Genomic DNA, 26,537 nt, shown 5'->3' on the forward strand with positions numbered 1-26,537 from the left:
CCCAAAAATATCCAACTAGCGATGGATTCAGCTCATCGTCGACCCTAGTCAAGGCCATGTCACACCAGCATATAAAGTAGTGAAATTTATTGCCATAGTAATAATTGCAGCCATAGACTATAAAACATACACCAAACAGCTAGCTATCTGTGTGCTGATATAACTTAAACTGGTAAGATGAAGGGAAAATTAGCAATTAAGACCAAAACCATTTTTTATACCGGGCTGTTAACATGTAGATTTCTGGTGTAAATTTGAACGTTTCCATATGGGTGACTATTGGGATTGACTCACTTTTGGAGCCAGCCTCAAGTGGCCATTCAAGGAACTACGATTTTTGGCACTTCTGGCCTGACTCAGCTTGGTGAGGACATAAATCAATTTTCCATGCCGAGGTTAAAGTCCACACACAAACTTGTGTCATTGAACAGTAACAGGTGGTTTTAACAGTGTGCACCTTTGACAGAATGGTCAGCCGGAGGCAATTTTACTGTCATGGTTTTCAGTTTGAGTTTCAGTGTCTCATGGCCCTTGTGCTTTTTAAGTGGCTTATCCAAAATGCACTTAACAAAATTCTGGTGGAAGACACAAAACTAGAACTGAAAGTAGTTGATTAAACAGTCAGTTACTTGAAAATTAATTAAGTAAGTGTTTTAAATGATTATGAATTGGATACCAGTTGGTTGGACAAAACAATATTTTGTCCACTTTTGGCTGAGAATTTATGATGGGCATTTATCACATTTTTCTGTGATTTACAAACCAAATAACTAATTGAAACCATAAGAAAATGGTCAGTTAACATATTTGTTTGTTGAAGACCTGCTCTAAATGCTTTTGAATAGTTGATAGTTGACTAAATATTGGCTCAACTTGGCAGCTGTCAGCAGCTTGACTTCATAAAACTTTATCACAAATCCAAGTTATAGAAATCTTTTTCAACTTACATAACTGTTATCCCCAAAGTTGTGAGGCTGTGAATGTTTTTTTTTGACAGATAATATTTATTCACCACACTATTTCTAACTCTAGTCCATTACTCCATGTAGCAAACTGGAATATAATAAGCACAGTGTAAATCCATATCCGTATACATACAGCTTTATCGTAGCCTCTGTTAGCCTCTTTATTAGCAAATACATCATTTCCCCTTCAGAGTGTTTTTTATGTGTAGTGTAGAAGTTTCAAAGTGGATTACGAGCTAGCAGACTGAGGGACTGCAGACAGATCACTCAAACTGACAAATCAAATCCCACCAAATGAAGGATGTTATGAATGAAAAATTTCTACATGCAGCCAGTTTTATATGAAGCCAGTACTGCAAGTGAATCAGAATTACAGGAAATATGAAATAATATAAATATTTGTTTTTTATTCCTTGGAAAACATTTGCTTCTACATTGTTCCTCATTTGAAGTGTCAATTTGAATTTGGCCGTCTGGCTCTTAGTAATTACATGACCAAAGCTAACCGGCCGCAGGCTCTGCCAGACAGCGTCTTCCCATTTAGGGTCCATTTGCATTGTTGCAACATGGTATTTTTAGACTTAGCGTGTAATGTGTGCTTTTGAAGATGACTGAATGAAAAGCAGCACCCATCTGTGGGTGGGACTTCAGTCAGTGACATAAGCCCACTGCCACTAATCTTCAAAGGAGGATATATTTGAGTGTGTTGCAGCAAGAACAGGAGCTTTCTTTTTGTCTTTGTTTTGAAGTCTTAATTGTTATTTAATTTGTGTTCTGCTTTGTTGTAACGGCTGTGAAATGATAATTGCATTGCCTTTTCTCCTCCACCTCACTTTGATGTATGTGTGTCCCTGGACTCATCAAGAGATTCTTTTTCTTCAAGTAGTGTAATTTCATTAATTGTTCGCCACAAGTCAGTCAGACAGGTGAGGCAGTAGATCTCCTGCAATGGTACCCATGTGTTCACTAAGTCAGAATAACATAATGGCCAAACAGGCATCTACAGTCTCTTATACACTGGACAAAAAAAAAAAAATATACTAACACCCACTAACATCTTGCTTTTCTCTTGGGTGGGAAAGGATGCAATTGTCATTCATTATTGGGCCAAATGACTCTGATGGATTCATGGGTACAGAGGCGAAGTCATGCCCTTCCGGTGGTAAACCATGGGCCCTTACTTTGGAGAAAAATATGACGAGAGGCAAATTATCTTTTGATCCTGTGCCATGAATTACACATGTAATATTTTTCAATTTAGAAGATAATTTTACAAGTCAAGAAAGTCAGCGTTTGTGGCAAAACTGTTGAAGTATCAGACTGTGAAGATACATAATCAGGAAGACTACACACCCAGCAGTTGCGGAAGTGACGTCATATCTTTCTAAGCTCACGTTAGCTGCTGAAGCTATGATGCCCGTGTTTTTCCTTTTTCCAAGAAACAGTTCTTAGTTCTTTCTCTCCCTGGCTGATAAAAGAACCAGGAGACACCGATAAAATACTTCAGGTAAGATGACGTTACAAGGGACAGCGATGTTGGTGTTGGGTGACGTATATTGTGCGAGCTGAGAGATGCATTACACTGAGCGGATTCCCACAAAACTAAATGAAACGACAACACACCTACAGGATAACAGCGTTCTTGTCTTGTAAAATTATCTCTTAAATCATCAAACATCGTATGTACAATTCATGGCACAATTCAAACAAGAACAAAAAATATTTATCTTTTGCCATAGACAATAGTTCATATTTTTTTGTGCAGTAATGTCACATGGGGCACACAGGATGGGTGCACCTTTCTATTTATCGGCTCCAGCTCTGGCAGTGAGGTAAATATGACACCTGGGTGTTCACCCCTTTTTGGTAGAGGCAATGAAGCCTTGTCGGCTCCGTCATTAACCGTCATTAACTGCTCTTTTGCTCCTTTTTCATACATGTGCTGCTTGGCTTGTGCATCAGCACAACCATGTTTGCACCCGTTTGAAGATGTGTATGCACTGATGATGCATTTGTCTTTAGTTGAGTAGCTGTGCAACGGAGGATAAACTTTATATTTTCTTTGAAATTCTTCACAATAAAAATCCCCTCTTATTTTGTTACATAAAAGCTTTTTTTATGAAGCAACAAAAAAAGGAAATGTTGGGTTTTCCTTGATAACTTAACAGTAACTGAACAGGACTCCCATCCATCTGAAAGCAAACAAACAGTAAATGAAAGCAGATGCCTGAAAGTGCAAACAGGAGAGAAACTAAACTTCAAACCACAGAGATTCACTTATAAGCTACAAAAGTTTCTCTCTTCTCTTCAGCACAGACACAAGTTGAATCATAGCTTTCCAGTGGATATCAGAATAAAACAGGGAGGCAAACTAATGGGAAGAGGGTTAATTGCAGGCCTGTATATGTGCTAATTTTGGTGTTAAAATGGTATAAGATAAATGGTCCCAGTCAGACTTTCTCCCTTAAATCACCCATTCTTATGGGTATATAATCTCTGTTCATGTTTTAATACATTATGTTATCACTCAATGTTGATAGCCATTGAGAGTAAACACTACAAAAACACCAGCAGTTCAGTCGCTCTGTCTGCTCAGCCCATCTTCCTCTCGGCGCATCAGAAAATGATTCCTCAGGGAGCTTTGGCAGCCTCTGAACTGGAATCCAGAGATGAACCTGCGGATCAATACACGGATCCACCGTGTTTTGCCTATCAAACAGAATGAAAATTGCTCAGCACATGTGGCTGCAGCTGTTAAACATGTTCACAGAGAAATCATGTGCATTGGTCAGCGTGATGCCTGTCAAGGCAGTGATTTATCAAGGCTTAAAAACAAGTGAAACTCTGAGTGAGGCTCTGCCTTTATAGGAACCTCTTATAGCACACTGGTGTCCTGTGGAGATGGATGTCCAGGTAATTTGCAGTTAGCTGCCCACCTCAAAGTCACATTGTGTCATTTCTTTAAGTAGGGAATGATGGGAGTACTGAGGGCGCAGGAAAATGGACCACAGGTGAGACTGTTTTTTGTTCTTTTCTCTCTGTGTGAAAAAGACTCTGATGGTGTCTGCCTCCCAGTTAAACACTTGAAGCAAAGCCTATCACTCATCATGACACCAGTAAGAGGCCTGAGACATTTTTTCTCTCCTGTGAAGTGCTGCTGTATTGTGCCAATGTTTTACCGTGTAATCGAAGTTCAATATGTAACTCCAAGTGTGGTGATAAATTGAAGGATTCCATGCTATTTACTAGGAAAATTCTCCTCCCACCTGTGCTCATAAAACACATTGGATTGTCTCAAAAGTGGATTGTTATCAAGCTGAGCGTTGCCATCACTGGTAAAATAATTGGGAAGAACTCTACAACAAGCAGAAAATCACAACTCTAAAATGCAGTGCATTAATTTGGAGTCGTGTTTTTGGCCACCTGATGGATGCAAGTCCCATATTCCTTGTCATTTTTGCACTGTTTTAGACACCACCAGCTAACTTAAAAATATGTGGGATTTCACTGTGTCTTCTTGAGAAAAATTATTTAAGATTTTACTCTATGTTCTGTAGAAAAAAATGTGTGTTTACTGTATGATACTTGACTTTCTTTTAACTTTCGCTAGCGAAGTAGCATACAAACTTTTTTGCTCAAAACAGGTGCTACCGCTGCAGAATTTGTAATGTATGATTGAAAAGATTGTAAAAACAAAAAAATATATATGTAGATCTGAAGGAATCTGCAGAACTGGAGTTTTATTCCTAAGTTTCTAAAAATTTGAAATTTGTGGATATGTGCTTTGAAAGGTAAAACAAGATTTTACTTTTTAACAATCAGAAATTATCTGAAATTCTCAACAGAATTTGAAGAAAATTATGTCAAAGACGTTTGTGTATTGTATTGCAGAGATATGTACTGAAGTTAGCTTGCTAACCAGCTAGCGTCAGCCTTACCTATCTCATAATACCACTTTGTACCTCAAAAAGTAACTTAGTCCGCCCTTAGATCAACAACATGAGGTGATTTTCTTGCCAGGTTTGGTTGCTGGCACGCCAGGGCTGATCCAGCTGTAACCCCTGCTCAGGTCTCCAGAGGTGGGCACTGACTGATACTTGACCTCCCTCTCACAATACTGTTTTTTTCCCAGGACTGGGAAGCCATCATCCACTGTATTCTTCCTCTGAGTGGCTCAATCAGATATTCTTACCCTGATTCTACCCAGTCTACCTAAACCTACCCAACTCAAACAACCCAAACCAACAAAACAAAATATTTGCCTCCCTCTGGCTCCTCTCCTGCTTCACGCCTCTCTTGTTCCTGATTGACCCCACCACTTGCTTACTAAGTGCGCTAAAGAACATAAGTAACTACACTAAATAGCTAACGACAGCTTCAGTTAGCAACAATTAGTGGTTACTCTGGTGATCAACAGTACTGGCCCCTATTTGTTTGGGGTATGAGTCCAACATGTGGCCAGTTCTTTGATATATTGCACCTTTAACAGGACAGCAGCAAAGTTCAGTGACTAAACTAGCAAACTAGAGTGAGTCACAGTCTGGAGATAGTGATGAGACCAGGTTCATAAGTAATATAACCCTCCCAGCATCTTTCTCTGTAGTGTTTTAGTGTCTCGGCTTGAATGCTAATGTAGCTCCGTATCTGCTGGATGTCTCAAAAAGCTATTGTTTGTTAACTCTGTAATAATATGTCAGTATTGTATTGAACCCCTATTCTGCTGCCCTCCTGTTAATGCTGCTCTAATACTTGCTGGTATTTTATGATATTTTGCTGAAGCTGTTGTGTTGTGAGGTCGCGGATCTCCCCATTTCCCATCTGCGTCCACTGTCTTCGTGCTGAGCTCTCTATACTCAGCTGTGAACTTGGCAGATTTGTGAAGAGACAGAAAGTATCCAGTCGGTTTTTCCAGTGTTGAATGAAGAGCCTGAATACTCCATGGGTAATTAGAGGTGGGCTTTGGGGTCATTTTATAAGCGCATGTGAAGTATCAGCTTAGTTTCTTACACCATTACTTTGAATCCTGGATGTGACAGTTGACATATCCTCGGGCAACAAACACCCTGGTACTTGTTAATAAATAACGTACCTGCAGTATAGAGGGGGAAACTCAGACCTGAGGCTGTTTGTTCAGACTAAATAAATAATTTATCACTTGCCAATCCACACAAAGCAGCCTACATTGGTTGTCATTAGGCAGAAACATAAGCAAGGTTTTCCTTGGAAATATTCTGAAGTTGAAGATGAAACATAGACTTCTGTGTTATACTGAGATAAATGCATAAAGTCATTTTTAAAAAATATAATTTACCCAAACATATTTCTGGTATCAGTTATTCAACCCTCTCCTGTGCAAGCGATGAGGCAAATGTGTTTGCCGTTTTAAATGAGGTTTCCATTAAGTTTCACCTTCGTTTCCAGTCATGTTTGCTGTTTGATGTTGCTCTTACCTTGAGACCCAGTGCACGTACTTCCTTCGCATTTGTTGCAATCAAGGCCCGTTCACACCGGCATTTAAAATGGAAAAATTTAGCGGCAAAATCAGTTTATTACAACTGATTGATTGCAAAGTAAATCTGCAGATTTGCACTCCTGACCAACAACAAGCTGCATTGCTGTTGCTACCACTTGATGGAGCAGAGGGCGAGAGAGTCTGTAACAGAGGAAGCAATTGTAGCTTGTTAGCTTTGTTGCATGTTACAGTATAGAAAATGCTTCACAAAAGAGGAATAGTTTTCAGACACAGGGTACCCAAAGGGTCACACACAGAGCCAAGTCAGTAAACAGCATAGCAGTGTGAAGGCAGTGAAGTGAAAATAAGTCCAAGATTGGCCAACGTGAATTAACAACAACTATGCTTGTTCCTGTAAGTGTGATAAAACTTAAATTAAACGGAATTGAAATCTAGTATTTTATCAATACACCTGTTCAACAAGCATAAACACGGTGGCAATGTGATCTGTCCGCAGTCTCTCATCCATCTGCTATGTTTCACGCAAGCACGGCTAAGAGCAAATTATTACAAATGAGCTGAAACGAAAGCTGTTTGAATGTCGTCTGACTGTTTAACTTAGTTTGCCACAAATTTTAAAATTTGTCAGATTTTTGTAAACTGAGCCGCTGGATGAGTCAAAGCAGCCCCTCCTCCCTCCAGTGGTACCTGCAGGCAGTAAATCACATCAGTGGAGGACAGGATGAATAAGACTGACTGATGTTATTCATTCTGTATCATCTTCACTCAGTATTTTGATGTCAGAAATATGATTGATTTTATTGGCATTTTAGACTCTTTTACCACAGAGGAATTATTGAGTTTATATAGTGACTTTGCTGTTATAAATAATTACTGTTGCTCCTCGAGAAACATTTAGTTATATTTAAATATTTCAATTCTAGTCCTATTCTGGATTTATTCTTTTAGAAAATATTTTATTTTTTTTAAATAAATTATTTAGTAATGAAAACAAACATAAAAGGGATGTTTTTAAAGTGGCAGAGAATCTAAAATAAGAGCATTCCAAGCAATATGAATGTGAGTATAAAAATGATTTAGTAAATTCAAGTACTTTGTAAATCATTGTTTTCAAGGGTTTAAAATCTATACCGATTTTCGTTTATATCTTTAATACTTTTGCCAGTATGGTCATGAAAATGAAAAAATAATATTCTAAAGTATGTTTTCATTAGTGTAGCCGTTAATATCTACAGATGGCATGGGTCCTCTTCCATGTTGTGCTGCCATGTTTCTTCAGTAGCCCAGAACAGACAAATCAAACACTGGCTTTGTATACGACCTTTCGCGTTTTTATCGACTTTTGCATCCACCGTAAGTTCTTCAAGTCGTTTGGAAGGGGAGGGTGAGGCAACATGTTTGCAATGTGCAAGCTCACTGATCGCTTAATACTACACACTGATCCTTTAATGTGGTGTATTTATTTCACATACAGCATTATGAATGTCTTTTGTCTGGTTTTATTTGTTGTATAATTGATCACAACTGCCTCTGTATGTATGCAGTATTATTGTTGTTTTTTTGTTTGAAGTAATTTATCCAAAATGCAATTAATAAAATTGTAACAGGAGACACAGAAATTAGTGCTAAAATTGATCAAGTAGCAGCTTGACAAAACATAAACTCTAAAGTAACTAACTCATAATACTTTTTCCTGTTTTATTATTGTGCATTGAATATATTCAGTGGCACATGTGGATTCAGTCCAAACTTTGCTACTTTTCTCTTTTAATCTGTTATTTATTTATTTATTTTTATTTTTTATTTTTTTATTTATTTTTTGTCTTAATTGCTGAAACGCCTGTTGTCTATGTCAGAAATACACTCGTAGGCATTAGAAAACGATGTGGGGTTTGGTTTAAAGACCAATGGACTTTGAGATGATCAACAATGTACACGACATCTTTTAACCACCTGCTAGACCAGCTGAACACCCCACCTCAGACCAGCCCAGGAGGAGTGGAGACGAGCAGGGATAAGAGCCATGCCAATCCAGCTTGAATTTAAGGCTGCTGCTGTGTAATTTTCCAGTCACAAAAAATGAAACAGGAATCAGGCTGACCAAAGCAACTGGAAATGACAGACTGTTAACACTCCACAATACTTCACACTCAAACTCAAACAGTCAAAGTTGATGGACAGTGTTTTCAAGATGTCGAACTTTAAATGTGAAGATGTCAACCATAGTATCATCATCTTGTTGCTGCTGTTTACATTCAACTTGATGCAAATTCAGAAAATGCACTACAGAATTATTTGTAAATGTCATTTGCATGTGTATAAGTGTATATTTATATCTAAAAATAATATTGTTTAATTTATTTCAGATTTTATCCTCTTCTAGTCTGAAGTTAATTATCTGTATATATGTTGTGTGTCTGTGTAGCATGAAGGACCTACAACTCTTATTTCATTGTACAACCCTGTGTTGTGTAATGATAATAAATGACCTTAATATCTTGATATTTGGGTTTTGGACTAAAAATCAGACAGTTACTTGAAAACGAATCAGTCATTTTATCCTTATTTCTTGAATTTTTGCTCTTCGGTGGTTTATATATTATGAATTGAATATCTTCTGGCTCTGAACTGTTGGTTGGACATGATAATATATTTTCTGCTTTTGGCTGAGAAATTATGATGGGCATTCAGTAGTTTATCAAGAATGAAAATAATCCTGAGTTGAAGACCTACTCTAAATGCTTTTAACTTTTTTTTGAACACTTTTAGCATGACTAAATATTGCCTCAAAATATCAGCAACTCCATGAAGCAAGTCAAGTCATTTGAACTTTTATGAACTTAACTTCAAACGACGGTTACGTAACTGTCATTCCCAGAGTCTTAAAAGTCGCTGTGAAATTTTCTTTCGGCCAGTCGGAACTTATATAAGCAGAAACTTAAGTAAGTGTTTCCCCATTTCCTGTTGCAGGATGGCCATCCAGGTCGACAAGTTTGACTTTGAGAGCCTGCCGCAGCCGGACCAGGAGGCGGCTCGCTTCACTAACCCCAAACAGCTGGAGGAGGAGCGACAGCACGCCCAGGGCTGCCAGATCAACAGCAAGCTGGGCATCTGCTGGAGCATCATATCCTTCCAGTGGCTACATGCATGGTAGAGTTATATCAGAGAAGCCAGCCTGAGGTGAGCTGAGCGTTGCTAGAAAGACAGAAGATAAATATTTACTTTTGTAATTGAGTGTCTTAGTCTCCACTGAACCACTGAATAGTTCATAATCTCCAATAGTTTTAAGTGGTCAAACAGGATTATCCAGCTCTGTGTCTTTGTCAAATGTTGTTGTTGGTTGACATCAGTCAGATTAGTGATACAGAACATCTGGATCCTACATCTGGAGGCCCTCTGGCCAGCAGGGAACTTGTTCGCCTGCACTGACAGATGGAAAAGCGTATGGCAAAGCACTTGCCACTCTGCCACTGTGTAGTGATGTCTTAGTGTGTGTGTGTGTGTGTGTGTGTGTACGTGTGGGTGTGTAATTGCCACACACTCGCAGCACTATGATATAACATTTTCCCATGGGTCCTAGTTTGTGGGCAAGCTTTTGTGGTCCATCCAAGGTAATCTTTGACACAATCATTGCCCACATGCCGTCCTCGGGGAGACGGCTCTTTGTATCCGTTCCCTTGTCTTCTGGCCTGTCATGAATACTACATGTGCTGTACACCACCAACACAGTCAAATCAAAAACAGAAGATGTGAGCTGGGTTAGCATTTGTGTTCTGTGGGGCTGTAAAAAAATGTTTTAACTAATGTTTGTTAAAAGTCTGGCAACCGTGACATTTACTGTAAAATTCTAAATATAAAATCAATTGGTCCCAGGAATGAGGGAGTCAGAGCAGATAAACTGAGGGAAGAAATCAGAAGTTCTTCCTGATGCTTGCACATTCATGCATGAGCTCCTGCTACCTTCACAAGTACTGTGAATATTAGGCAAATTAAACCACTGGCAGATTAAAAAGCAGCAGCTTTGTTTGAGACATAAGAGACCTTATTTTTTGCAGGAAGCACTTTTTTTAATGCAACAGAACAAGCTGTTGTGAGACTGAAAGGGAGACACACTGAAGTGGCAAAGGAGATTATAAATAGCAGAGGGACAGGAGCTCTTTTTTTTTCATTGTAAGACACCTCATTCAACTTAACAAAAACAAAATAAAACTCATTAAATTCTCCTGGTTGGTCTTTCGACTGTTCCAACAATCACCAGCTCTAATTTGGTTGAAATAAATCCTTAATTTGCTGAAAATACTCTGGCTTTTTACCGAGGCAGGAATTTCCTCAGTTTGGCCTCGCGCCCCTCAAAAAATGATCTGCCCTGCGGCCACAGTGGCCTTGATGCCCTGCCCGCGCTGCCCCAGCTGATTTCACCTTTTTCTCCTCTGCCTCTTTCCAGTCACTACGTTTTTTTTTTGTTTTTTTTTTCCTCTGTCGTTGACATTCTGACTGGGCAACACCAAGTAAAAGGCTGCATTTATAACTAGTTTAGGGTCAGATTTCAAGCCTGGTATAAACCTCTGCAGACGTGCACTATTTAAGTGTGATGCATTGAATGATATTAGCCATCTTTGCTTGTGAAGCCTGATGTTATTCTACAATTCTGCTGTTTATTCTGCAGACTTGAGTCTCTGTTGACAGAAACTGTTTGATCTGTGTTATTTACGCTCATCTCCTCTGATGTCTGTATTTTTGAAATTTTGCTGCTGTCCAGATGTTGTCTCCAGTCAATTTCAGCCAGTGGTTTGAAAAAAAAAGAAGATCCTGTCAGTCATTATAATGGGAAACTTTCTTAAAATGATTATATAGACAGTCAATATTTAGAGATATTTTGGGAAACTTTCTTATTATATTGGGATAGTATTTCAGAATTATATATACAGTATATAAAAGTAAAACTTCCTTACACTTAAAGGACCAGTATGTAGGATTTAGTGACATCTAGTGGTGAGCTTGCAGACTGCAAACACCTTGCCTCCCCATCTCCTTCCAGGTGTTTAGGAGACCCTACAGTGGCTGTGAAAAATGTAAAAAGCAGTGTTTAGCATCAGTGTTTGCTTTTCCTGTTCTGCGCTACTGTAGAAACATGCAGGTTCTGAAGTAATAAAAACACAATGATTCTTATTTTCACGGGATTATATACTCATGAAAATATACATATAAACATAATAGTCAATTTGTCCCATATTCTGACAGTAATTCTCTCTAAATCTTGCACACCGGACCTTTAAGTTACATGTATTATTTCAGTAAACTTAAAATCATTGTTTTATCTGATGGCCTTGATGCCCAGGCATTTGGCCTTTGTGCTCTTAAGCAACTGACAACATGAAAGGCCGAGTGGCCTCGCCCCTGACATGATGAAATTCAAGGCTGTTTTTCCCCACCGTCTCTCTCTGCCTTTGCTGACCTCTTTGTGCTGCTGGGTTAACTCCCTGAACGATAGTCTGTCGCTCTTGTTCAGCATTAAATTGTCAAAATGTAATGACAAAAATCACAGAAGAAATCACCCCCCCAAAAAAACACAAACAGCAATTTTGCCAGCCAATTATGGATGGCAACCTTTTCTGATACATTTGCTGATATTTTCGTCCAATCTTCCAGCCCAAATACAAAATATAATAGGAAACATCTGGAAAGGACATGCTGCTACATACAGTGCACAGTACAGATTCACCTTATTCTTACTTAACACAGCGATTAAGTGAGAGATTGAATTGGCAAACAAATCCGGTCACAGCACTTTGGCAAAGTGCAAAAGTTAAAAAGCCTTTATTGTAGTTGTTTCATGATTAAAAACAAGACCAACTTGCATTGACTGAGTCTGAATGAATGTTGTGCAGTAGGTGTAGCAGTCTCAAGGGCTCACTTTGGCAGTTTTTAATAGTGCACAGTAGGCCCCGGGCCAACAAAATAATTTGGGCGGCGTGAGGGCCAAAACTTAAGACAGGTTCCTGCTGTCAAAATTCCGTTGAAGCTTATGAGTTTCATAACATGTTCCTGTTTATCAGAGCTGCTCGTCATCCTGCATATATAGTGCCTTGTTTCAGCCCATAACTCATCAGTTGGCAGTTAGCGGTGCACATATTTGGAGATTTAAGAACAGCCTGTCAGATTTTTGGTGAGCATCGTGCACAGTAAGCGATGAATCCAATCTCCGAGCTGCTGAAGTTGCCATTATATTTTTCCTTTTTATGAAGGCGTAAACACTCCCATCATTATGTGTATTGTTTTATCTACAAGTAATTTGGCAGCGTGTAGGCAGGAATGAAGAAAGAAAATGACACACAAATGTATTCCCAGCAGCATGTCTGATAGCACTCCTTTTACTGCTGCAAAATCAGCCCAAAACTGCCTGCTGTAACATTTTATCCTCTTTAGAATGTTTTACGATGGTAATGCTTGATTTTGAACAAGTTTATTTTGAAGCTGAACAGCATATGGACAGGCTGTAGTGAATACACTGCTCAACACACAGTGAAACAGCTGCTGTGATTTTTCTGGACTACAGGGACAAAAAAAAAGAGTTCATTAGGAAATACACAGCCCTTAAAAACAGTATATAAATGATGTGCTAAAAAAGAGGTAGTACACTGTTCCATTGTTAGAACATGAACTAAAAATGGAAAGTGTGATGTTTCAGACTTCAGCCTTCATCAAGTGGACATTTTCTCATTCACAACTGGAAGCCCTTTGTTCAAATAAAAGTCAACACTCAAACACAACTTATGCTAACTTACATATTCATTCAGCGTCAGTGGACTAACACCCAAATTGTCACATGATGTTATAGAGCTAAGTCTTAATGCTAAGGTTCCTGCACATGCAGATATTTCTTTGTGCGTAGAGCGACTCAGCTGTCTAAAGTCGTTGGAATAGCACCCTGTAAATTCAGCTTCAGGGTGGATTTTCCCTTTTACGACATGAAAAACTAGAGAAATAAAAGATTTGATTACAGTGCATGTCACACTCTGGAGCACTCGCTTGGCCCTGAGCAAAGTAACAGTCACTTTAATTTGTAATTTATGATTTCCCTACAATATTATTCCTGTTTTGTTGGTGGTGTTCAGTTACAGAGATTCAGTCATAGGGAAAGACTTTGCCATACGCCGCGCAGGCACTGAGAAAAACAGGAGGAATGAAGGAGGAAGTGTGTAATGCGTGTCTTCCCCTTGAGGAGGTCATTGCCAAGTTCATGAATCATCCCTGTGTGTTGAGTTTCATTTGTGTCTCAATAGCTCTCTTAACCATCTCTAATATCCACTCCGGTTATTATTGTAACTCCCTGTAAAGCTGTCTCAGTCAGCGTAGTAAATCCATATTATAGTTTGTCGCTGATATTGTGGTCAGCCAGAAGTGACGGTGTGTTACTTCAAGTGTAGATTGACTTCACTGGTATGGAAGCACAATTCTGCCAATATGATGAAAAAAAACAACTTTCTAAGTCGTTGTAATGAGAAACTTTCTCAAAATTAGCAGCATGTCAAAGGAATGGCTTAGTTTGAGGGATGTGACAATGTCCACAACACAATATTTATCACAGTATTAAAAAACAAAGAAAAATGACTACATCCTATTTCTTTCAAAATAAATAATTTGAAAATAAATAAATGTGACCCGCATTTACAGAAATGCTGTGCATGAATTCTTTTCGGCAATGAATGTTTGAATTATGCATGTAGAATCACAAAACAGCAATGCAGCGGTCAGCAGCTGTCCTTTTACAAAATAAAACAAAATAATGAACTCTGCAATACTGACACTGTCTGGTGTGGTATTGAGACATTTTTTTATTGCAATATCGCAACATTCATATATTGACTTTGTATCTCAAAATAATGACTTATAATAATGAAACGTTCTCTAAATAATGACGTAATATCTCATTATTTTTAACTCATACTAATTTAATTCATTATTTTGAGATATTAAGTCATTATTTCAAGAAAGTTTTTATTATGACAATGTTTATTTTCATCATGTTGGTGGAAATGGGCGTCCATACAGTGGACATGAATATAGTTTCAGATTAGTTTTTAAAATTCCACGGATCACCTTCAAGGGAACAATTAAAGCAATAACCTGTCGATTTGGACTTAGTTTCTCAAAATAATGACTGTTTCTCAAAATAATCATTAAGCATCTCAAAGTAATGTATCTTAAAATAGTGGGTTAGTGTCTCAAAATAATGACTAAAAAGGGCTTGTTCCATTCTATGGATAACCTTCAGTTTTACATGTAAGGCATCGGTATTTGTGCCATTTTTCAGTCTCAACAGAAGTCTAATGGTCATCCTGACTGTTAAGGCCCCTGCTGTCTGAAAACACCCACCCACTCTGTTTACTCCAAGCCATTTGACAGTAGATACAGCTCTCAAGGAAGTGGCACATATGTAGCATTAATCAATAACAAAAAAACACTTGATGCCATTGTGTCAGCCCAAAGCAGAGACGCACCAATTCTCAAAGCCACTCCTTGTTTGGAGGCATTTATGTCTCTGTGAAGTTTTTAATTAAAGTAAGCAATGATGATTTTCTTTTGCCAGGAAGAACTATGATGCATGAGATTTTTTTTTTTTTTTTTTTTTTTTTTTCTGTCTGGGCAACGAACAGAAAAGTGCCAAACTCTGAATGATTGTTGACAATAGGTTTAGCGCGTGGACAAGCATGTTAATCATCCACACATTGGCAGACTTTCTATGGTCGCTCAGCTCTGCGGTAATTTAAGAGAATGGCCACAAAAATATGTGATGCACTGCAGCTGAAAGTGGATTTCACTCTTTATCTGAATACTTAATCTTAAAGTATAATCATGTTTCACAGAAGCACAGATAAATTCATGCAGTGGTTTATTTTGCAGTCAGTCCCATCAAATGTACAATATGCTGCTCAGATGACCCGTTACCCGACCCGTGTTCAAATGTGTCCATATAAACTCCAATTCATGCTGAAAGACATGGCTGTGTATCATTACTTAGCCAGCTGCCGCTGTGACCTGTACCTGGCTAAGTGACAGAAAATGGATGGATGGATCGATGGAATCATGCGTCATTCTGACCGCTTGTTTCCAATATAGCCGTACCTACAATGTACTGTACCTGAGGTAGTTTCTAATCAATATAGTGAAACCAATGGACCTTTAATCTGCGTCATCTAAAGTGATAGTTTCCTTCATTTGTTTGTGAAACAGTACAACTTTAAGTGAAGCAGTATTTCTGCATTTCTGCTACATGGTACAGCTTAACTTGACTCTACTCGCTTTTTGTACTTTAGTTATATATACAGCTCTGGAAAATAATCAGTTTCTCTTGTTTTACTATTTATAGTTGTTTGAGTAAAACAAACATTTTTGTTTTATCCTATAAACTGCTGACAACATTTCTCTCAAATTTGAAATTAAAATATTCCCATTTAGTGCATTTATTGGCAGAAAATGACCACTGGTCAAAATAACAAAAAAGTGTTTTCAGACCTTGAATAATAATAAAGAAAACACTTTCATATTCATTTTTAAACAACACAACACTAATATTTTAACTTAGGAAGCGTGTAGACTTCTATATTGGTGGGATAATCTCAATCTTTAATCACAGCAGTGTTTTTTGTAATCTTGATCATAAAATAAGATTTGGTTCAGGTGATCATCTAATCAGTGTCTCATTATGTAGAATGAGGAGGTTTGTGTTGGAATCCCACAAACACTGGAATGGACTGACTGCCACACATGTAGAGATGCTGATTTAAGGAACATTTGTGAGAGTGATCTCTCAATTTTTTTCCAGAGCTGTATATTTATTTACTTGGATCCCCATTATCCCTACCCAGGTAGCAAAAAAACAAAAAATTAAATGAAAAGTGTTTTTTATTTCTTAAAACAATCTACAGTGTATGATTTTAATATTGTTTCTGTCATGAGTAGCATAAATCGAGTTACAGCTTAATCTTGGTATACAACCTTGTATGGTGTAATGATAAATACATCTACATTCTGCCTTCTTCTATCTCCTGATACTGTGCACTGTTTGGAACATTTTTTTTTTTTTTCATGTGTGTGTTGGTGGTGGAAAAATGTACTAAAATGTACTGAGTGTGTCCTTTACTGGTGGAATCATACAGTGTGTTCAGGGCGACTCTACAGTCAAATGTGGCTACTCTTTGTGCGGCGTGGTCAGGAGATATAATGAACATCCTCAGATTACGTAACACGTTCCGTTTCAAAGTGAAGTGGTATGAGGGTCCGCCGAGGGTTGCAGCAGAACGTCAGATGCTCGGGCTACTGATCATCATGCCACGCTTACATCCCGTCCTGATAACGACATACTTTACGCAGATAGGTGCTGCTGTTACCCAACGGTTCACTGAAGCCTTGAAGGAGAAATTCGACGTGTTCATGCTCCAAGTGATCAAACCCACAACACTGCCACTGTTGGCCATTGTTCGTTCAAATAAGATGCAGGTGCATGTTGTGACATGTGATTCATTATGAGTCAGACTTGGAGTCTGGAAATGATCCAGCGGGCACAGTAGAGGCACTTTTCAGCACAGCATGCTTTGTCTGTAAATGCCTTCTATCTCCCTCCACATGACTACTGTACTCTGCCTCAAAGGTTAATAGACACAGGCTCAGTGCTCTCGGCCCTGCTCGTCTCACCCATTATTCCAAATGTCAGCTGTGTAAATGATCAGCGGTGTGCTTATCATCACATATTATCTGGGTAATTGCTCTCTGACAGCCATATTTGTTTTGATGCATTCATACAATGATAGCCTACCCTACGATCGGGTTAATGTTACCATTATAGTCGGGTTACAGAAACATGCTCTCCATGTACCTTTGACATCTAAATGAATGCACTGCACAAACAACATGAAGCTTTTAATTTGTAGGGAGTTTTATTTCCCTTATTTGCATGTTGTGCTGCTGTAAATTGGGAAAATCAGTGCCATTTTTGAGCCAGTTTGAAATTGTAGTGATCAACTATTCTGACAATTTTTTTTCGACATTACTGTTTCGTAGTTTAATCTCTGTTTTGTGTTTGGCTGTAACGCTCATCTACTATGACAAATGCTAGTCTCTAAAGCCTTTATGACTGATTTGGTGGCATTTCTTGTTGAACTTAGCTGATTGTGAAGATTGTGTAATATGAGAAGCAGAGATCCACACATTGAGTGTACTACATACACAACTTTGACAATTAGTTAGTTAATTCTCACACAAGTCAATTTAATCGCCTGGTAGAAGAGTGTAAGCATCTCTGTTCAATGAATAAAACCAGAAGGTAAAAACTGTGTACTGTGATGCAAGTATCAGACTTAATTGACTTGGCTGCAAGAAAGCAGGAATGTTTCAATGGTCAAAATTAAGTTTCCATAATATTTCTGGATTCAGTGTATATTCTCTGTAAACCTTTACACCATGTGAGGGGCAAAAAGTACAGATGATGACAACGTTAATATTGTCTCTCATGCAAAGCTAATTATCCATTAAAAGGATTCATCAGTGCTGAAAGTCTCACAGGTTGTGGATTAGGGTTAAAATGTCTGCTATATGTTCATTCCTCCTGGTTGTCTGTGCAAGACCCGACAATTTCCACCATGAGAAAGCACTTTTCCTTGCCACTGCTGTGGAAAAAACAGGGATATACCTCAAGCAGAACCAAAACTCAGGAGTCTATAGCCTTGCTTATTGCACTGAAGCTGTAATGTGACCTAAATGCTAACATCAGCATGCTAACATGCTCACGATAACAATTCTAAAATGTTAAGCAAAGAATACCATTATATACCATGCTCACCACCTTAGTTCAGTATGTTAGCATGCTAACATTGGTAACTAGCATTAAACAAAAAGTACAGAAGAGGCTGATGGGAATATATTTAGTTTTGCTACACCCTATGATGCATTTTTTTTATCCAGCTCCTAGTGCTGCAAGTAAGTTTTACACAGCAGAGTTTCTCGTGTCGATAAATACTTGAAATTCTCCAAGTCTCTCCACGCTGTTGTCCTTAACTGTGTCCACCCTTCCCTGCGGCGCCGTGGAGAGGCCAGTGTGGAAGGAGTCCTCAACCAGCTGGTCCTGGAGCACCTACAGCTTGCTCCTTTGCAGTGGGGTGAGTCTCTTACGCGTGTGTCTGCGTGTGCCTGCATGTGTGTGAGATGATGAGCTGTGAACACACACTTACACCACAGTCATGAATATTTGTCCATGCAATATGAAGTAAATGAAATAGAAGAACTTTTTTTTCTTAAATTAGTTCTCTGGTTATTATTTCTATGGGTTTGTCTGCCAATCACAGTTATCTATGCGTTTCCATAGCCGCCTCTTTACCTGTCAGTTAGCGCATAAACCTCCAGAACTGGTCTCAAGCCATGTTTTTTATTTGCATTCATAATGGGCTACAGGCTATTTTGGAGAAGTGTAGACAGCAGCTTGGGAAATGTGTGAATCACCGGGGACACGCAGAATTTGTAGGAGCACTCTTCGGTCGCACCATCTGTGATCATCCTCTGAAATCACTTTTGATTTACTGCGGATGTTTGTTTTCTGAGATTCCCGGCCTCTCTTTGGGCACTGCCAGCATTTTGATTAGTCAGCTGGGGCTGTCCTGCTTTTGCAAAGAGAAAGCAATCTGCAAAATGAAGCGACAGCAGATCAAGCATGGAAATGTAAGAATCTATTGAGACAGAAATAGGGGGAGGATCAAGGCAGATACTTCACTGGATTCACCGTTCTTCAGATATTTTGGCATTTGACACGCACCTCCTTCTGTGGGGAAACATTCCCGAGAGGAAAGCTGTTGTGAAGATGTTTGAGACGCACCTGTCATTTGGCTGATATTCTACTTTATGTGTGTGATCTCAGCGCAGACTATTGCAGTGGGTGTTATTTCCTCATGTCTTCATTTCTGTAAAGGTAGCCTTGCAGTTCCAGTCCAGTTCATTGCGAGCCTTGCTGATGATGAGCCAGATAATTTGCCTCAGCCCATTAGGATGCCTTTATCAGGGTTGCAAAGACTATCACAGGCTCAATTACGGGTGTAGTTCAAGCATTTCCCCTGTGTCTAAAATCGTTAGTCCAATAGGATGCTTTTAATGCCATTGAGTCTCTGGAAGCCTCACACTGACAGAGATACTGTAGATGAATGTAACTTGCTTGTTAAAAAATTCAGATTAGTTGTATTAGAATAGCTGTACTTTTTTATGGAAAAAGCTGTGTTCTGTCATAGTTTGTTCCGGTTGTCAAACTATATAATTGCGCTCACTTTTATTTCCCTTTAATAACACAGTTGAAGATGACAAAACTGCTGCTCATAATTTCAACCTTGTCTTTTATTTTGTAGCTGCAACCAGCAGCTCTACAGGTCGCTCCATCCGCCAGTTTCCAGTTGAAATTTGGCATTGAGTTCAGTTGTGTGTGTGTTTGTGTTCATGCCAGTTGGCTTAAAGTTTGTGTTAATGGGAATCGCCTCCTACAAAAAAGCACAACTTCCAAATGGATTCGCAGTAGAGGTGATAACAATTAATTGATGATTAGAATTTGATTGATCTAGTAAACTTAAATCAGTCTTCTATCAAATAAAGATCTGAAATACATCAGATTATTTTAGGAGCGCGCTCCGCTTGTTATTAAATATACAAGTATTTGTGTTAAATATGTAGAACTTTATGTCTTTGTATGTTTCACAGAGAATATGCAATACAGTGCTGTTGCTGTGGAATTAAAGTTTTGATTGAAGGGGAAAAACACAGTTGGTATTGTTTGGTATAAGCAACATTTTTAAGTCTGTTTTTAATAATGATCAATTGATTAATTGGTCGTTAATTTTAAGAAATGTGCTTTAAATTTGCAACCCTAATTCACTGATTTGCAGAGGATTTTGTGGGAAGAGCCAAAAGACAACTGATAACTTTTGAATACAGCTGGCTAAAAGGGGGCGTGGCGATGGGAGTGGCCTATAACAACTCGTGAACCGCTTCTTATAGATTGTTGTGGGAAGCGTCTTTGGTCGTGAAGTCTTGCAGTTGGCATCACTGGATTCAGTAAAGTAACTTTTTCATCGGTCAAGGTTAGCCTACACTTAAGCCACGCCACTCATGAATCGCTTGTTGTGAAGCCTTGCAGCTGGCTAGAGTTCCTTTTCCACTGGTGTGAGTTAATCCCACTACTTCTACTTTCGCCACACAGGTTGTGTTTTTTTGTGTGTCAATTTTACCTTTTTAACTGCAACCAGCGTCTCTATAAGTCACTCCATTAGTCTGTCCGCAGAAATTTCCACACCCTTTGCCGGCCACAGTTTTTTTTGCCCCAGGAGGCTGAAATTTGCCATGGGGGTCAGGTGTGTATGTGTCCGCGTGTGTGTTTGTGTGTGAAGGTTTGTGTTTGTGTTCATGTCAACTGGCTAAAAGGCGGGCTGATAATTGGATTGGCTCATAATTTCCAAATAGATTCACAGACTTGCAGAGGATTTTGTGGAAATCGTTGGTCATCATCCAAAGGATAGCTGTTCATGCCAACTGGAAACTGCTAAAAAAGGTGATTCACTTACATGACCAAACTTTGTAGAAAGACACAGAGACAAACACACATGCAAAATACACAAACTTGGATGAAAGTGTGGATGCGTGTGCTTTCATCTTTGCAGCTATTGTGAATTTGTATGTTTGTTAGAAAGAAGAAGTTGGTTCAGTCCTTTGCAGATCTCATGTTGATATCTGATGTTAAATGATATCTTGATGTTCTTGATCATTTATCTTTTCATTAATTTGTCATCATTAGTTTACTGAGACTTTAAACTCCTCCAGGAGGTGGTAAAATCTCTGTCAAACATTCTTCAATTGAACTCTCGACTCACAGGTAAAAATAAATTCCTGTTTTGTTTGTTCTTTCTTTGCATATTACTGCACAGTTTACTGCATAGTCACGTCTATTCTGGTTCAGTCTCTTCAATATAAAATCATGGCAAAGATTGGTATCCTGTGATGATACTTTATGCATCCTATAGAATGTTGTTTTTTTACTTTTCTTATTTGTCCACAAGAAGTGACAGACAAGTGGAATTCTTTATAGATTATTGCATTGCTGATGTGAAAAGGCAGCATGAGATTTGTGCTATTTGAAAACCAAAGTGTTTTATATTTCATAATAATCTCGTTGAGTCCATTAAAAACATATAAAACATTTAGCAAATGTAAATTGGGTCATTTTGCATGTGCTCTGTGTACATGTGCTTTTGTGGAGCTGAAGTCAATCAGTGGAGTCATTCCCCTGCAGTGCCACCCGTGGCATTTGTACAAGAATGAAGAGAAAAATGTATTTCTGTCACAATATTTTGAGCACTTGAGCAGTGTCTGTATGTTAAGCTCAACTGCTCGACAGTATAAACTAGGCAGTGTGGCTTGAACATGCACACAGGACTCCACTGAGATAAATTATTGACAGAGACAACGCTGCCTCACTGTGTGTGTGTGTGTTCAATTTAGATTCACACATGGTACAAGCGGTACACAAGTGCATGCTGTGAATATGCATTTGTATAAGAGTGTTACATACAGCTGGTTTGAGTGGTTTTCTATACGATGCAGGTCCACCTGTGTGATCAGCTGTGTTGATGGTTCCTTAGTTAATCCAAGTAATGCTTCAGTGGCTCTCCACAGCTGACATCCAGCTGCCAAGTATACAGTACATTTCTTGAGGACCAGCTTTCTTTCAGCTTCTCTACACGCACTCATTTAAAGAAAATTGTAGTCGCTGCCAATTCGCCCCTCAATCAGAGCACTTGAGTATGGGCCATCCTTCTTCATTTGTTGTCTGAGAAGCACAACATGTAACTGAGACAACACAAGCATAGTTCAAGTCAGGACTGGCGCACTTGTTAGTAATGGTGCACTTATCTAGATTTTGGCCGCCGATCGTTGGAAGCAGCATTGGTCGATCATTGATCATGAGGTCTATTTGAAGCCCTCTGTAATTCAGCTATTCTTGACATCACTGTATATTAAGTAGAAAAACAACAACTAACTAAAACAGCTTAAAAATCTGTGGTTTGTTGTTAGAGGTGTAACTCACAATTTTCACCTTGATACAATACTATATTGATTCTTTGGTCAGCAACACAGTATTTCCTGATATTAAGTCTGCCACAATATGATCTCCATTTGATTCAGTTCAGAGGTCTACGATCAATATCAGACAATATCACATGTCTATTTATCACATTCAGTTACGTTTATGTCAACTTACAAAAAGAAACTAAATTATGATTGGACAGTTTGATGACTGAACTCTTCTAGACATTTGTGACACAGACATACCATGGGAATTTCAAAATAAAGCCCTATCTTAAAGATGACGATGTAGATCAATATTGTCATTTTGCATTGATGATAATGGATCCATATCAATGTATCGTTACACCCCTGCCTGTAATACGAGAATCTAGTTGAGTTTGCAACTGGATAAGATTTTTTACAATAGAATTGTTAAAATCTGTCTATGTAGAAATGAATGGGATATTGTTTCATCATCTGAGTATTAAAAATGCAGTAGGGAAAGCACAAGAAAGTAACGTCAGATGTCAGCCTAAGTATTTCAACAAAGGAAAAAAGAAAAAATAGAAACTTTCCTGTTTTAAACAACCTTTGTGGTCATTCGAGTATAGACTCCTGAGTTTGCAAGGTGCACTTGAATGCAGCACACCTGTACAAAGCAAAGTAGATGTCCGAGTTTATGAGGTGCGCCTGAATACACCATGAAGTCAAACTCTGACACTGACAGAAGAGAACAGAAACAGCGAGCCTATAAAAAGACACTGGAATGGGCAGGAGTTAATTTCAGACCCTGTTGAGAACAAATATTGGCCAATAACATTTGGTAGCTGATCAATGTTTATGGATGTCAACCAGTGTTGGGCAGTAAAGTATTACTCGGTAACTTATTACTGCAATATTATTACTTTATGCATTAAAAAATAACATAAGGGATTATAATTTCCAAAATGGTAATTAAATTATGATTACTAACCCAAGTAACTCTGAGTTACTGAGTTAATGAGTAACTGAGTCAGTGCTGTCTTATGATGATGTGTTTATGCAGCAGGCCATGTCAGCTGATAGCCAAAAATCTAAATGAAGGATGGAGGATGAGGAAGACAGAGAGAGAGAGGCGGACTGTCCACAGGTGAAAGTATTGTCATTACTTTGAGTTTATCTGCCTCATTGAGAGAGAATATAAGGTGATATAATCCAATTTGAAGGCCACACTCAGAGACTTTGTTTCCACCACAGCCGACATCTAGACAGCTAGAAACAAAAGCTTTCTGGGTGTTGACAATTCACTGGATCAGCAGCAGCAACAAGGCCACCAACAAGGTACAGAAGTAATATAACAAGCAGTGTAACTAATTATTTGATACCAAGTAATAAGTAGAGTAATATTATTGCTTTTGAAAGGAGTGATAAGTCAAAAGTACCTCATTACTCTTCCTGAGTAACACTGACTTGAAAGAATCAAACTCGCACATACAATATAAGTTGTGTGTTTTCCCACATTTTAAAGAGACCTTGAACATTGACAGCACTTTGGAGCGTAATGAATAGTCCAATTGGTGTATAAAATCTCATTAAAGTTGCATTAAGATCCAGTGGAAGTGACTGCTCCCAGATTTGACAGTATTAGATTAGGATTTGACTGGGTTAAAAGAAATCCTTGTTCAAATGCACTAAAGAAAGTAGAAATGTGAAATCTGAGAAACAGAGAGATATGAATTATCTCCTCAGTCTTACACATACATTTCCTTTATTAACATTTTGATTGAGCATCTTGATCGAGCACATTTTGAAACGCACTAACAGTATCACATACAGAGCCTGTGTGACATCTTTGCTCGAGCTCAGCCAGCTGTGCGTCATGAGACACTCGATGCCTCTTCACGATTTGCTGCCATAGAAATCTATGAATATTTGATCACACAGGTTTCAGTAAATGGAGAACATGGAAAGTGCCAGAACCTGTTTTATGGCTTTGTGTTTGTTTACAAGCTCATTATTGAATGGGGAGTGAACAGAGGCCATTAGTAAATGATTCCACCTCTGGGTGGAATTGGCTCCACAGTCACATCAGCTGAACCGCAATAATGTAAGATCATATATGATGAAATCCACAACATAATTACAAATGAATAATGCAAGTATTCTTTTTTTAATTAGTGACACTGCCTTTTGTTCCTGCTCAATTTCATTCTTGCGGTTCAGAGCGTGGCAGTAATTCACTGAGTGGGCTAGAATTTAAAGCGGATTACTTTTATGTTAATATGGTAAGCTTGTTTGAAAAAAAAAAAAACAAAACAAAACAAAAAAAACAATAGGGCAATTTTTACCATAAACATAGATGAGAAGCCTGCTTTTTCTTATATTCCTCTCTTTTCTTCATGCTGTCAAAAGACCATATCTCTTCTTTCTCCGTGAATATGTGGACAGCTTGAACATTATTTTCTGCCTGTGTTTGTTTGATTTCACAGAAGCTGCGATACTTCAAAAGCGCTGGTGACTTTATTTGGAAAGAAATTAACATTAGTATCATCGGCTTTGACTGCAGTATACTGGGAACATTTACAGAATTTATAATCAATTTATGGAACAGTTTAAGAGGCTGGAAAAAAAAAAAAAGGCGATTACGCCTAAAACTCCTGAAATTGGCTTGCTATAAGTTTGGATTGATATGTGTGAGTACAAATTGTGAAAGGTTTCTGTGCTTTTTATAGTCATTTAATTTTCTGCTCCAGCAGTAAAAGTCTGTCTGGAAGCCGTTCTGTCACTCTGTCACAGATCGTATGAAAAAGAAGTCCTCTAAACTGTGTATGTTGACCGTGGATTTGATGCCGCCGTTGAAAAGGGTAGACAGTTTTACAAACAGTCTAAATGTCAGCAGGAGCAGCCTTGGAGATTCTCAGCTATTGTTTTTCAGAAGGTTGCCGGCTGACTGGGTTAATTATCTGTGACAAAAATGTATTGCGCCCCCCCCCCAAAAAAAACAAAAAACTATAAGGGGTACTCGTCATCCTTAAAATTGAAGAACTCAGAGGGGAGAAGTTTGACGAGGTGCTGCGGAATGGAACACACTAAATTAGGACGTAGATATCATCTCTTGTTTTTCCACAGAAAATATTGAAAAATTTGCCCAGCTCCAAAAACACCATACTTTTGCCTCTTCTCCACTCTAATGCAGTAACAGTTGACAATACAGCGTTTAAAAAAGACAGCAGGGTTATTAAATTTTCTGTTACCAAAATGAACAAGGTCTAAGAAACTGCCTGTGGAGTAAATGCTCAGTTTGTGACAAACTGAAATTGTCAAACATAGTTATAGATTAAGTTTTACAAGCACAGTAATTAAAGGTACCCTGTGGATTTTTTTAAATAAACAAATAAAGTTATATTTAGTTTGTTATCGTTGAGTTTAGTTGGGCTCCAAGAAGTGTGAGTTGTCTTTCTTCAGCTGTCACTGTCCAATAAAGATAAAAAGCCTGAAAACAAAGATTTTTTTAAGCATTGTTCTCTACCAATAAGTGCAAAATAAAAGATTTATTATCCTTAATACGCATTGTTCACACAGAGCCGGTGGCCACAAAATGCAGTTATCTGCTAATAAATCTTAGTGTAGAATGTATGTATGCAGAAATCTAAATAAAGCAACAGCAAACGAAGTAAGGGTTTAAAAAATATAACACAGGTAAGTTAATTCAACTCAATAAATGTGTTTGTAATTTAAGGGGTAATGCATCAGGGTCCTGGATCAACCTGGTGGGGTTTATTTCGCAATAATGACCTGCTAACTGTACATTATCTCGCTTAATACATGGTTACTTCACCCAAAAAACAAATTATTTGACAAAAATATTAATTTTAAAATGATTTTATGGACTTAAAAATGATTTTAATGTTCCTCCAGAGTCTATGAAAAGAACTCTGTCCATAGCAACAGTTTGTTATACAGAAATAACAGACCTTAGATTGTTGTAATTGACCAATCAGAATCAAATATTTAAGAAAGCGGAATAA

The 26,537-nt window shown here is 38.3% G+C and overlaps 1 protein-coding gene across 2 annotated transcripts in view; it reads left to right on the forward strand.

Annotated features, from left to right (window-relative positions):
- trappc9 (trafficking protein particle complex subunit 9) overlaps positions 1 to 26,537 on the forward strand; it is a 285,018-nt gene that overhangs the window by 169,360 nt on the left and 89,121 nt on the right. For both annotated transcript variants that reach the window (XM_084738852.1, XM_084738851.1), the window contains 2 exons: positions 9,409 to 9,561; positions 18,502 to 18,593. In XM_084738852.1, the coding sequence (XP_084594978.1) occupies positions 9,409 to 9,561; positions 18,502 to 18,593 (245 nt within the window). The remainder of the gene's footprint in view (positions 1 to 9,408; positions 9,562 to 18,501; positions 18,594 to 26,537) is intronic.

The sequence above is a fragment of the Lutjanus erythropterus genome, chromosome 16, assembly GCF_056507025.1.
Source record: "Lutjanus erythropterus isolate fLutEry1 chromosome 16, fLutEry1.hap2, whole genome shotgun sequence".
In the NCBI taxonomy this organism is placed as follows: domain Eukaryota; kingdom Metazoa; phylum Chordata; class Actinopteri; order Lutjaniformes; family Lutjanidae; genus Lutjanus; species Lutjanus erythropterus.